Source organism: Cuculus canorus, chromosome Z (genome assembly GCF_017976375.1).
Source record: "Cuculus canorus isolate bCucCan1 chromosome Z, bCucCan1.pri, whole genome shotgun sequence".
NCBI lineage: Eukaryota > Metazoa > Chordata > Aves > Cuculiformes > Cuculidae > Cuculus > Cuculus canorus.
The window spans coordinates 77,767,615-77,781,084 of NC_071441.1; the positions used below are offsets into that span (position 1 = coordinate 77,767,615).

Below are 13,470 nucleotides of genomic sequence, written 5' to 3' on the forward strand. Positions count from 1 at the left end.
TTCACCGGGGGTGGAAAGGGATGGGCTTTGAGGTCGCTTCTGCCCCAAACCAGTCCATGATTCTTTCCTCATGGATTTTTAACGGTCCTATTCAGTAAACTGTTTGTGGGAACCTCCCGCAGGAGAGTAAGAATTCACTCCCTGGCCATTGTTTTCCCCTCAGCAAAGAGCAATTTCTCTCACAGGCAAAGGAGAGGAGTCTTTACTCGAATTGAGAAAGCCCCATAATGTTAATTTCTCTCTTCTGGTGCAAATATGTGTTCTGACATGCAGAAATGGTGATGTCCTTAGAGAGATTTGAAGCGGAGGGGCTGGGAGAGTCTTGTGCCTTCTGAGGAGCATTTCACTACCTTGAATTGTGCGGTTGGAGTTGGCTGGGCCTGCGTTTTGGGAGCGTTCAGAAAAGGCCGGGGGTGCGGATGCCTGCCTTCAGCATCTTAGTTTGGGGTTTTCTTTGCGATTTGCCTGGCTTGGGACTCTGAATCCTGTTCTGGGGTTGGAGATGCCTGTGTTCTTTGGGTAGGGACTGCAGGCACTGGATTTAAGGACAGGATGGCATCCAGAGGGACTGGACAGGCTGGAGAAGTGGGGCTGTGAGAGCCTCAGGAGGTTCAGCAAGGGCAGGGGCTGGAACTGGATGGGCTTTGAGGTCCCTTCCAACCCAAAATATTCTATGATTTGTAGTTGTTTAACTTCACCAAAAAACAGCTTAGATTTCATTTCATGCAGTCAACTTCAGACCAAAGCGCGCTCGCGTTTAACACTCACTGGTTAAACTGGGATGAGCTATGGAACGCCGGTCTCGGCTCTGTTAGCCATCTGGGCAAGTTCAACGCAGTTTTGGCAACCAAGGTCAGATGTTGGTTCTTGCCACAACTCCTTGGAAGCGATTGTGAAGCATCAGTTTTGATGTACGAGGAATGTTTTCTGCGCAGTGTCTCAAGGTGGGGTGGTTTGGAGTTTGTGCTTCCGAGTGATGCTCTGGTTCCAAAAGAAACACAGAGTTTCTCGTTTAATCACTAATAATCCAGGATTACAGACCGTCCTGCTTTTTTTTTGAAATAGTAACAGGTCTGCTTTAATTAGAAAGACTCTAATGCAGATTAAAGTGTTAGGCAAAGCGGAATCCTCCTGTCTCTCAGGGAAATGATGAGAGCTGGGAGGACCATTTAGAAAATCAAAACTGCGGAGGGGTTCTTCGAGGCGTGTGCAGGCTGTCGCAGGAGTGTAAATGCTCAACCCCCCCAAATTCATCAGGTTTTGATACCTAGAGGATTTTCTTTCCCAAACCAGGCTGTGAGCCAGGGAGCAGATCCTCACCTGGGCAGAGCTGGTGAGGTTTGGAGGGGTTTGACCGCTGGGGACCCCCACGACCATCCACAAGCAGGAGATCCCCGGGCTGTGCACGGCACGCAGGGGCAGATTCAGTTCTCCTGTCCTACCAGTTCAGGTTAAAAGCACCCATAGGAAGATGGGATTTGCTTTTTGGGGGATTTTTTTTCTTGGAAAAAAGTAGTAACAGCAGTAATGCCCCATTCACCTGTGGGACAAAGCAGCTGTGTGCAAGGGGATGAGAAAAATCACTCAATTGTACTTTCTGCCCAGTGTGGTGAAATGTTGCTGTATAAAAAGGATCGGGGGTTTTGCTTAATGAAGAACTCCAGATTCCAAATCTTGTTTGATTGGGCAAATCCAGAAGGGATTTCTGCTTAGTAGGCGCAACGTCACGGTTTTATTATGGCCATTTAGTCACCCAGGTTTCTAATTCAGATCTCTGGTGTCCCAGGGAGCATTTTCATCCCTGTGAAAGTGAGAGTTTGGAGACTGAAGAAGTCAAAATGCCATTGCACACGGTCGTTGCTTTGTGTGTGCGTGCGCACAATTAGCTTAAGGTATTAATATAGAAAGTAGGTAGCTGCATCTAATGATTTTTTTGGAGTAATCTGAACCATCTGCCTCTAGATATTAAGGAGTTGGCTCTTTAATCCAGATTATGGCTGACAAACTGGTTTTGGCGTTCGCGTTTCACTAGCACTGTGCCCTTGGAGAGCTGATGTGGCTGTAGGACCTCGCTCGCTTGGGTTTGAAAACACTTGGGGTTTGGTTTGGCTTTGTGGTCGTTGGGTGCTCGTAGCTCCTTTTTCTTGAGAAGATGGCCTTCTTAATGAAAAGTATGTTGAGCAACCAGGTAAAGAATCTGGGACTTGGAGGTGGAGGGGAAGAAAGCAAAGAAGAAAGCACTCCTTCTGATCCAGCAGCAGCTGCGGGAATGACCAGAGAGGAGTATGAGGAGTATCAAAAGCAAATGGTTGAGGAGAAGTGAGTACCTCTTCCCTTCTTATCAGTGCGGGGCTGGTGGTAACGTTGTGCCGATAAGGATAACCCAAAGAAAAGCCAAACGTTCACCTCTCTTCCCTTTTTTTTAAAGCAGAATCTTTGCTAAAGAGATTTTCTGAAATAAAAGTTCACCGACTAGAAATGATAAAATATTATGTTCCCCCTCTCCCCCCTCGTCCTGCAATTCTCTCCCGCACTTTCCTGCTCTCCACACACCTCGATTCTCTGGGTTCATTCCTAAGGGATGTTCCTTATCCATCAGGGTTTTCCATAGGCACAAAGCTGTCTGTAGAGCAGGAGCTAATTCTAAACTGATTTGTTCTCCTAGAACCCCTCGCAGAGCACACTTTCCATACATAATCTTTCCTTTATCCACCTTTGTGACGGCAGACAGGAAAAAGCAACGAGCGTTGCATTAAATGGATGATATTTCTCTAGAGAAAAGGTTTCAGATGGTTATTTTTTGTAGCTGCAATTTCAGTTATTTTTTTCTGACACTTGATATAAAGCAGAACATCTTAACTGATTAAACCTCAATTTTATTGTCTCTGCAATTATACCCTTCACTCCCTGCAGCGTTAAATATCAAAACACATAAAATAAAGGACCGAACTTGGAGTTCAAACAGTGCATAAATATAAATAAAGCATTTGAGGTGATGCATAATTATGAATAAAACAATTGACTTTTAGATCTCAGCTGCATCTGTTCCTCTAACGGTCAATTGCGTAATGGTTGTGTAAATCCTGCCTGTAAGATGATTAGAGGTGAAAGGTTAACGACTGACGGAACTCGAGGTATCCAGGTCTGTATTTAGCAGCAGGCACCGCTGTCATAACCCCCTGGATGCATTTGGTCTGGGATGAAATAACGAATGTATTTTGTCAAAGGGGTGTTTAGAAGAGAGATCACCGCCCGCCGGCTTTCCTGGGGCTGAGGAGCGGATGAGGATTCCTGGAATGGGGAAAATGCTTGGGAAAAAAAATGATTTCTGTGTTTTCAGTGGAGGACGGTGTCCATTAGGTGCTGAATAGGTCCAAAGGAACGGTGCAGGAATCCTCCTGGAAGTGCAGCTTGGAGCTGCAGCAGGGATGCTCCATCCCTGAGGTGTCCAAGGCGAGGTTGGATGGGGCTTGGAGCCCCTGATCCAGTGGGAGGTGTCCCTGCCCGTGGCAGGGGGTGGGACTGCCTGAGCTTTAAGGTCCCTTCTAACCCAAACCATCTGTGATTCTATGATTGTAAGAGGGGAAAATAGGCCAGAAGGGCTCAAAACCTCCCTTTCCAATAGTCTCACCAACAACCGGCTCAGAGGTTTCAGACAGCTCCCAGTTCATGGAATACGAGAGAGAAGCCCAAAGCTTCATTTGTGGAAGCAGAGGACAGATAACCCTTCATCTCTCAAGCAGTTCTCTGCCACCAAGTGCCTGTACTGCAACCAAACCCACTTTGCCTCAGGCTTCCCACGGCACTGCTCCTGGGAAAAAAATCTTCAAGGGAGATGGGGTAAGGCGAAGGTTATCAAATGGTACCAAAAATCCTCCAGGAGACGTGTTTTGCAAATACGTAAGAAATCAAATGGAAAATTATGCTGAACAGTTCTTAAATCTGGTGAAAGTATTTTATAAAATCACAGATTCAAGAAGTACTTTTCCGTACAGGGAATCATAGAACCATGGAGTGGTTTGCATTGGAAGGGACCTCAAACTCATCCAGTTCCATGGGCAGGGACACCTCCCACTGGATCAGGATCTCCAAGCCCCATCCAACCTGGCCTGGAACCCCTCCAGGGATGGAGCACTGCTCCGGGCAATCTGATCCAGGGCCTCCCCACCCTCCCAGGAGAACATTTCTCCCTAAGATCTCATCTCAATCGCCCCTCTTTCAGCTTCAAACCATTCCACTCTTTCCATCCCTCTACTCTCTGATCAAGAAGTTGTGGAATTCATTGCTGCAAGAGGTTCTGAAGCAATAAAATGCTGCAGAAAAGACCAGGAAAATTCATAGATGACAGAGGCCATCCAGGGGGAGTAAAGACTATGAGATTGGGCCCATTTCCAGCTCTTGCACCCCGGTTTTTGGAAGCTGAGCAGACCAATATCCCTTTGGATCAGTTACTCAGCTTCGGGGATAACTCTGCATGTGGCTTTTCACAGCCCAGCAACTGATTCGGTGTAAAAACACGTTATGTTTGTATCCTGAAGAAATATTTTCTGTGCTTTCCAGGATGGAAAGAGACGCAGCGTTCGCCCAGAAGAAAGCCGAGCGAGCCTGTCTGAGGGTGCACCTGAGAGAGAAGTACAGGCTGCCCAAGGTAAGCGCTGCTCGCCCCCTTCAGCGGCCGCTTTGAGGTTCGTGGGCAGCAGCTGCTTCCCACAAAGAGCGTGGAAACATAGCGTTTAGGTGGATAGTGTTCTCCTGACGTAAAACCACATGGATACAAACAAGGAGAGCGCTCTGCTGCATTTAAGTGCTGTCCTGGTTCAGAGAAGTCTCGCTCCTCTGTCTGTTTTCTGGTCATCTTCCACGGTTTCAGGGATTTAGCAGCAGAACTCTTATCAAGGGTGTCATTGAAACACTCGCATTTCCCAGACCCTTCTGTCCTGGGATTGTGGCTCTAGTTAAGGTAGGGAACTACCCGTGCCACTCTTTAGTCTACGTTAATTAAGCTGCAGTAATGAAATCAGCCGTTAACAGGGAGTTCGACACATTCAAAATGCGCTCGGCTATGGAATTAATAATGCCCCAGAGCGCTTCGTTCCTAAGGGCTCGGGGTTACTGTCGCAGGGATTACCCGACAGCAGGGAACCAGGAGTCAACCTGAGCCCGCTGGCACCTACCCTGTAGGACCCAAACTGAGGAGCTGAGGGAAAAGCCTTCCCAGGACCTACGTCTTGTGGTTATGGCTTTGGAAAAGCACAAGCATTGCGGAGGGAGTCCAAAATCCCTATCCCATCTCCCAGCACCTGCAGGAGGAAGGGAAAGACGAGGTGGCACAGCTGGACATTGGGCTCTGTCACCTCTGGCAGCTGCCGCCTGGATTTGGGCCGTGTCCTTCACCTGAAAGCTCTCTGCAGGTTTGATCTGCTCAGCTCCCACCTGCAGATTGGCTCTGGCTGGGCTATAAACGCCAATCCATGGCCCAAAGTTCCCAATGGAGTAGAATCATAGCATCACAGAATCATCCAGGCTGGAAAAGCCCAGCTCAGGCGGTCCAACACGACCAATAAATCATGTATTTTCCTGCAGTGGTTTGATGGTCCCCAGCCCTGAGCCAGTAGAGGCCCTCTAGTGCCTTGGATTCACACTGCACTGCTCCTAAAGCAATCCTTTACCTGATCCAAAGGGCAAAGCACAGCCCGGAGGAAAAGGGAATCACCTTTGTGCCTCAGGTGAAGTTTACCTGCATTTACCCAGCGAGGAAGGCGGCGTCCACAATCGGGGACGGAAAAGGTATTGTCTCTAACTTGGAAAACAAGTTTTTGCAGCAAAAACCTTGCTGACTTCCCAAGAAAGAGAACTGCTGCCTTAAAAACAGATTTATTTTTTTTTTAAGATGTGTCCAAGGGGGAAAAAAAAGCTGTGGAGACGCCTCAGTTAAGGCGCCCCTACTTGTCGTCCCAGCGTGCCGGTGTTGAACTGAAAGCTGTCGTTAGCAGATTTGAAGAGGATAATTCTATATAACAACTGATTTCAGGTCAATGTGCTCTCTGGCAGGACGTGTGGCTCTTAAAGTCAAAGCTGAAGGCACAGTGGTCTTCACAAATGAAGGCATCTTCCTACCCCTAAAGCCTTTCGTTTGAATGCCCGCTTTAAATGGCAGTAGAATCAGAGAGTAATTTGGGTTGGAAGGGACCTTAAAGTCCATCCAATCCTCATCACAGAGACAACGAGGAGGAAAGCATATCCCGAGAGCAAGTTTAATTACAGCAAGATTAATTACAGGCAAAAAAAAAAATGAAGTACAAGATTTTGAGTGGTTGATTGGATTGCAGGCCTAAATCGCTAAACACCAGCATTTTAATTAGCAGCTGAGAAGTAAAATATCATTAGGCTTTGGTTTCCTTGTGGAGGCATACGCTGAGCCGGCTACCGGGCAGCGCCTCCCCACACTCGGCTCCAGCTTCACAGCCCGAAAGGGGCGACTTTCAGAGGCTTCAGACCCCCCACGCTCGTGAGAGACCTCATCTGGAGGGTTGTTCCAGTCCTGGAATCCTCAGCATGAGAAGGAGATGGAGCTGTTGGAACGGGTCCAGAGGGGGCTACAAGGATGATGTGAGGGCCGGAGCACCTCCCGTACCAGGACAGGCTGAGAGGGTTGGGATTGTTCAGCCTGGAGAAGGCTCCGAGGAGACCTTAGAGCAGCTTCCGGTACCTGAAGGGCTACAGGAAAGCTGTGGAGGGGCTGTTTACAAAGTCCTGGAGTGATAGGATGAGAGGCAATGGCTTTAAATTGGAGAGGGGCAGATTTAGACTGGGCATACAGAAGAATTTCTTCATGATGAGAGTAGTGAGGCCCTGGAACGGGTTATCCAGAGCAGTGGTGGCTGCCCCATCCCTGGAGGTGTTCCAGGCCAGGTTGGATGGGGTTTGGAGCCCCTGATCCAGGGAGTTGGAATTATTCTATGATTCTGGCCCCAATGAAAACTCAGCGGAGTCGGGTGTCTCTGGGATTTGGAAGTTCTCCCCTCTGTGGTGCGTTGTCCAGATCTGAGGTGATGTTCAGGTCCCCCTGGTTGCCCTCCAGCAAGCACGCTGCCACCCCAGAGCACCCATGAGCTGCCCCATCTCCACCAGGACCTTGACTTTGATATACACTAAGTGTACTTTCAGGCCAAATTCCAGGAGTACCCACCGAAGGCTTCCCCGGAGGCAGGGCAGGGGCTCTAAACCAGCAAAAAACAACGTTAAGCATAGACTTAGCTTTGCTGATTTGTGATAGCAGCTAACAAAGTTTGCAGGATGTGCTTCTCTGTGTTCTCTCTACCTCAATAGCATCTCTTGGTCAAAGGTCTGCTTTCTTTTCATCAGCTCTTACAAAAACATACGTTATATCAGGAAGAAAATGGCATTATTACATGCAGGTCAATGGCAAAAATTTGACTCCGTGATAGAACATTATGGCAGCAAAATGCTCTCGGACTTGCGATAACGCATTAACTGCTTTGAACAACGAAAGGCATTTCAGGTAGTCCCGTAAGGGGCAGAATCCCCGACTATTACCAGTATCGATCACTCGCACGCATTGTAAGTGGAAGCATGAAATTCAGGACAAAGCAGGGCCCCCTTTTCAGAGCAAAAGCTAAAGCTTCGCCCTATCTGGGCCAGATTTATAAGAGAAAGCAGTCCCTTAATGAACCTAATCCTATTAACAGAATTGTCAACTTCGGTTTGTCATCAGAAAGATGTTTTTAGCCATGTGACATTTGATCTCTGGACAACTTTTTTTGTCTTCAGAGCGTTCATTGCATCACCGCCATACAAAACATTTCTTAAGAGTTACATAAATGCATAAATAAATATTTTAATTCAAAAAAAAGGAAACCACACTGAGCTCTTTTATTCACTTGATGCCTTTTTCCTTAACCCAGTAACCAATTAACTTTTGCACAGTCTAAATGGAGGGGTTTAGGGGGGTGGTGGTGCCTCGGATGCAGGAGAGGAACATCCAACCTGTCCAACCCATCCAAAGTCCTGCACAGCGACCTCTCCTCAGGGTCCCACCACCCCTTTCCCAGCGCTGCTCTGCACACACAGCCACCGCCTCACCCCAAATGCTGGCACCCCCGTCACAGCGCTGGGGTTCTTCTGTCCCGGTGTTTGGGGGGGAAGACATGAATTCATGTCTCGAGACGTGAATTTCCAGCACCTCAGGAAGGGTCTCTCATCTGCTTCAAGCAGGTGCGTTCCTTCCCCTCCTCAGAGCCCTTCTTTACAGGATTCTCTGTTACAGAACCTCAGGATGGTTTTTGTTCACTGATATTTGGAGGGAAAGAGGACTCGGGTGCAATCAGGTGCTGATCTAAATGGTTTCTCACGTGGCCTGCGTTCACCTGCCCAGGGCTCTCTGAGCACAGCCATCGGCCCATGTCACGACAGGAGAATTCAGGCCCCAAGAAAGGCACACAGCGAGGCCGCAAAGCAGCCGCCCTGCCCTGTGCCTCCGTCTCTGAGCTTTGATCTCTTCTCGTTTACAATCAGACCCCATAAAAGAGACACTTAAGCTGTTTTCTGCTCGCACCTCCGTGTCTTCCATGACTGTTCCTCTTTGACACATAAATATGTATGTAGGTTCTGTTGCACCTGTAACAAAATGGAGCCGAGTCTGCAGCCCACGCGGAATCGGGGTTAAAGACTATTCCCAGGCACCAGGGCTGTATCGCCTGCGCCGTTGAATTGTCAGAAGAGTGTGTGACCCACTTTGGGCCTGGGCACTCTCCCAAGCAGTTCCCAGGGCCCGTTTGGGAGTTAGGACAGGCATTCCCAGGAGGCAGTTGGATGGGACCACCCTGTTTGGTGGGGCGAGAGCGTTCCATAGCGACGCCGTGGGCTGGCCAGCTGGCCTTGGGGTGGGAGACCAGTGCCAGGCACAGCTCATTTACCAGGAGAGATGTTGCTCCTGTGTTCTCCGAGATCCTAAAAGGGTGGCGGAGCACTTGCAGAGACCTGAGACGGGTTAACACCAACAGGAGAGCGGCCGTCCAGGAGGTCACCAGAGACCACAGGGGGCTTTCCGTATGGGTTTGCAGGAGCCCACGGCCCCGGCTGTGCCCATTTTGGGTGCGCTCGTACCCAAGCTGAGCGCTGCCTCTCACCGCCAGAGCCACCGCTTGCGCGGGGCACGGAGCGGTCCCCACGCTGGGGCACACAGGGCCAGCAGGATCTGCACCCCCTGCTCGCGCTCCGAGCGCACGCTGCTGGCTGAAACCAACAGGCACGGTGCATTCCCAGCACCACATTCCTGATCCCAGCGTTCAGAAATGCTCGGAGCTGCAGGACACTCACACCGTCAGCCCGACTTTAAGAACATCTGTGGGAAAATCTGATCGGTCCTTGTGAGAAAACACGCTTTGACTTATTTCCACCAGACTTAAAAGAAACCTCAACAGGCAAAATCAGAAACTTAAAGCTGCATTTCCATTTCAAATCCAAGTAACAGAACCAGATGTGTAAAATGTTAGGAGGAGAAGAGGCCACACACATCTTATGTGCTCCTTGGCTCGGTGGCGAGCGATCCTGCCCTGCCGAATCTCCCACCAGGTCTATGAGACTGAATGCCAAGTGGGTCGAGGAGGTGGCTTGGGTGGAATTGCACTGCTTCAGACTACATCTGAATGTGTCCTGGTCTGGTCAGAGAACACTTTGAGTCCCCAAACTGTGTTGCACACCGCAACTCAGCCTTCAGGAGGACAGGGAGCTTTGGTGCAAGAACGTGGCAAACAACTGTTCGTGTCACCAAAGGGGCCTTTGTGTGCACATCTCTCCACTTCATACACAGCAGCGTGCAGTGATGACGCCTGAAATTATAGTTCTAAAGAAAAGAACATGTGTGATTGTCTGCTTTGAGGGATCTTTTCAGTAATTAACCCAGCACTTTTTTTTCCATTCTCCTCTGCTTCTGCCTGGGAGAACTTCAAAAGGGACCTCCTCCAACAGCCAGCACTCGCTGATTAAAAGCTCAGCACATTTTTCCTGCTACACAATCAATAAAGAGTACTGCCGACTGGGATAGTGCTTCTAGCGCCCACAGATCCAAAAGCACCATCCCTACCCAACGCTTCAAGAGCCATCCTCACCATCTCATCCTCATATAGCAACGATGGTGAGACACCTCCCCATATCTTCATAAGAGACACGGGGACAAAGCAGGATGAAGGGAAGAACAGTCATTGCGGACATAAAGCTGTGCAAATACACGTAGCAGTAAATAGTGGCTATGCAGTCAAGCATCCCAATCTGCCCGTCCTTGCTTCGGCCTGGAACTGCAGACACTGCTCATCTACGTCCTCCCATTCATTTTTGCATTCATTCATTCATGCAAACCCAAGACTCCTCTGACTCTCAAAAACACCTCCTGCTGACAGCGTTGCTGCTCATTCACATCAGGCCTTTGCTGCTGTCATGCTTCATTTTGGGGATGTAATGAGGCATTAATGCTCATCTTTGATGTGTGAACTGTGTCAAAATATCCTGTTCTTCGGAGCTCTGGATCCATCAGTATCCACCACAAAACGTGAACAACATCGCCATTGTCTGGGAGACGGACGCAGCCCCACTGACAGAGTGGTGCAGCGGGCAGGCAGGAAGCAAGTGTGTGTAGCGCTTACTGCATCTCAGCCCTTTTAATTGCTTAACCAGTTCCTTCTCCTGTCTCCTTCTGCTTTCTCAGACTCACACCCAACCTCCCACCCCTCTTTTGTTGTCCAAGTCCTCCCATTACTCCACTCTCAGCACCGCAACACTGCTCCGATTGTGTGCTGGGCAGCCCCTGCTCTCCCTCACAGCTCAGAGACGCCAACCAAAGACCCAGGCAGAGTTTAGATATGGTTTGGGGAAGATGAGGATCTTTTTTCCCCACTAATTCTTTCCTAAACTGAACGCCTCTTTCTCCAGGAAGGCTTCAGTTATCTAAAAACCACCCACTACCAAATGAACAGGGGAAGAGCAGCCACACCGTTCTTCTAAAGCCATCGTATCATCAACCAAACCATGGAGCAGATGACGGCCTGGGCAGTATGTTCCACCGTGTCACAGAACCATAGAATCATTTGGGTTGGAAGGGATCTTAAAGATCTAATCTAAATTTGTAATAATACAAATAACTCGCAGTGGATTTAGGGTAGAATCCGTGCGTCACCGCACACAGCAAAGAGCTCCAAACCAGAAAGCGATGTCATGGGCTTCAGTTGTGACACCACACAAACCCCACAAAGAAATAGCATTGCAATTGTTTGAAAAATGCCGTTGTACAGCAGCCGGTGGAGGCCCTGAGCTCATGAGCACCAACTAAAACCTTTCAGTTGTCCCTAAACCAAACGAACTGAGCCCCATGGGGAGATCCTGGGATGGCAGAAACGCTCTCATGTCCTGTGTTTGTTCTCTTTTGTGCCAGAGCGAACTGGATGAGAATCAAATACAGATGGCTGGCGACGACGTGGACTTGCCAGAAGACCTTCGGAAGATGGTGGCAGAAGATCAGGTGGAAGAGGAGGACAAGGACTCTATCCTGGGACAGTTGCAGAACATCCAGAACATGGACATGGACACAATCAAAGAAAAGGCACAAGCCACCTTCACCGAAATGAAACAGGCAGCCGAGCAGAAATGTTCTGTGATGTAGGAGAGACGCCACGGGCTGGGAACTCGGGCTTGTCAGGGGCTGGGGAGGAGCGCACTTAGCTCTAGAGCATTAAATGTCAATATAGAAAAGAAAGAGAGAGAGAGAGAGACTTTTAAACCCTAAGGACTGGCAAAATTTATGTGCTGCAACTGCTTAGTGCAACATTAGAACTGATCCTCATTTTTTAACATAACATTTTTCCCCATGGAGGAAAAAAAAAAGGCTTTGAAAAAGCCAATAGTGGGGAAAAAATGTGCCTTCTTCCATTTTTTCAAAGTGATCAGAATGCTATTAAATGTGTATTTTTTAGCAAAACTGTGGTTCTGATGCATAACACATAGGTAACCACTCATTTAACATGGCTTTCAGAAATATATACATATATTTCTAATAGAAGCCTGCCTGTTTCAACCATTTTGAAACAAAAAAAGTATTAAATATTGACAGTTTCTGCAAAAAAACTTGAAAAAAATAGTTTTGATCATCTCTGTAGTAAATACAGCAGTAAGTAAACCATATAATTCCACAGCTTAGGACAAAACTGTCATCGTACGTAGAACCGGGTGGGACTCGGAGGAAGCCAAGGCTCGGGAGCTGTGGGCAAACCATGGGCAGCGAGGTGAGCTCCAGGCTACTTTAACTGCGCAGCCTCTCTGTCTTCAGGTGCAGCTCAAGCGCCGAGTGACAGCGGCGGCTTGGCCGCTACGTGTGCCAAATTCCAGGGCTTGGGGTTCTGCGGTGAGCTGAGGGACGGCTCCTCGGGCAAAGCCAGCTCCTCCAGCCCCAGCTGGGTGGGAGCATCCTCTGCCTCCGCACTGTGTAGCCATGAGCCATCACCCACAAGAACCCACACAAAAGCTGCACAGCCCTCGCACGGGGATGATGCTCACAATGCCGCTCCCGAGGGGCTCAGTTGTCTGTATTCTCAGATACTCTACGCAACACAGAACTGTGCAAGGTCTCCAAAAGCCAGCGGTGAACAAAATTCACACATGAACACAACGTAGCACCTTCCTGCAGGTTTGCAAGTCTCTTTCTCTCTCTCCGTCTCCATCCAACCAAGTACAAACATTCATTTTAAGTGAATAAATGCACTAACTATGATTGCCTCTTTTCTTTTTTTCCCTTTCCCCTTCCCTTTCCCTTCCCTCCTTCCTTGTTCTTTCATTCTTTTGTCTCTTCTTCCCTTCCCATCCCCGTACAACACTTCTGGGCAGCAGAGGGGCGGATCCAGAGCACATTGTTACTGGCATTCGTGTTGATCTAGAGTAAATGACTTTATTTCTGCCCCCATTTATGCGTGGGATCATCTGCCACAGACCCATAGGGAAGAACTGCACATCTCCAGCTCCTCTCTAGACACTTTTACCACTGAAGCCCCAAGAAAACATACCTTTTCTTCTCATCACTGAAGAAACACAGGAGCTGTCAAGTTTACCTCCTTCACATTTTCCAGAGGATGCCCTGGTCCTTTCAGAGGGGGATGTGAGTGGCTCTGGTGTTGCAACAGGTCGTTTCTTTAGTGGAGAACACCCATTCTCAGAGCTAACAAACGCTAACTCAGTCTCAAACACTGCCTAAAACCACCGAGACTTCTGCTCTAACTTCTGTCTCTTGGGGTCCTTCTCTCACATGCCACCAGAGAATGTAATTATCTAATTATTTAATAATTATCTAATTAGTTAATAATTAGTTAATTGTCTTTTAATCGTTAATTATTAAAGACAGGTGGAGGTCTTTACATCAAGCAGTTAAAATAGTCACCAGTTCAGCTCAACCATCCCTTGCCCGGGGAG

At 48.5% G+C, this 13,470-nt stretch overlaps 1 protein-coding gene across 1 annotated transcript; it reads left to right on the forward strand.

Annotated features, from left to right (window-relative positions):
* Positions 1-38: 38 nt before the first annotated feature.
* On the forward strand, positions 39-12,736 carry CPLX4 (complexin 4). Its single transcript, XM_009563348.2, has 3 exons — positions 39-2,319; positions 4,561-4,648; positions 11,447-12,736. Exons 1-3 carry the CDS (start codon positions 2,153-2,155, stop codon positions 11,672-11,674), a joined length of 483 nt encoding a protein of 160 aa, XP_009561643.1. The 5' UTR covers positions 39-2,152; the 3' UTR covers positions 11,675-12,736.
* The last annotated feature ends 734 nt before the right edge of the window (positions 12,737-13,470 follow it).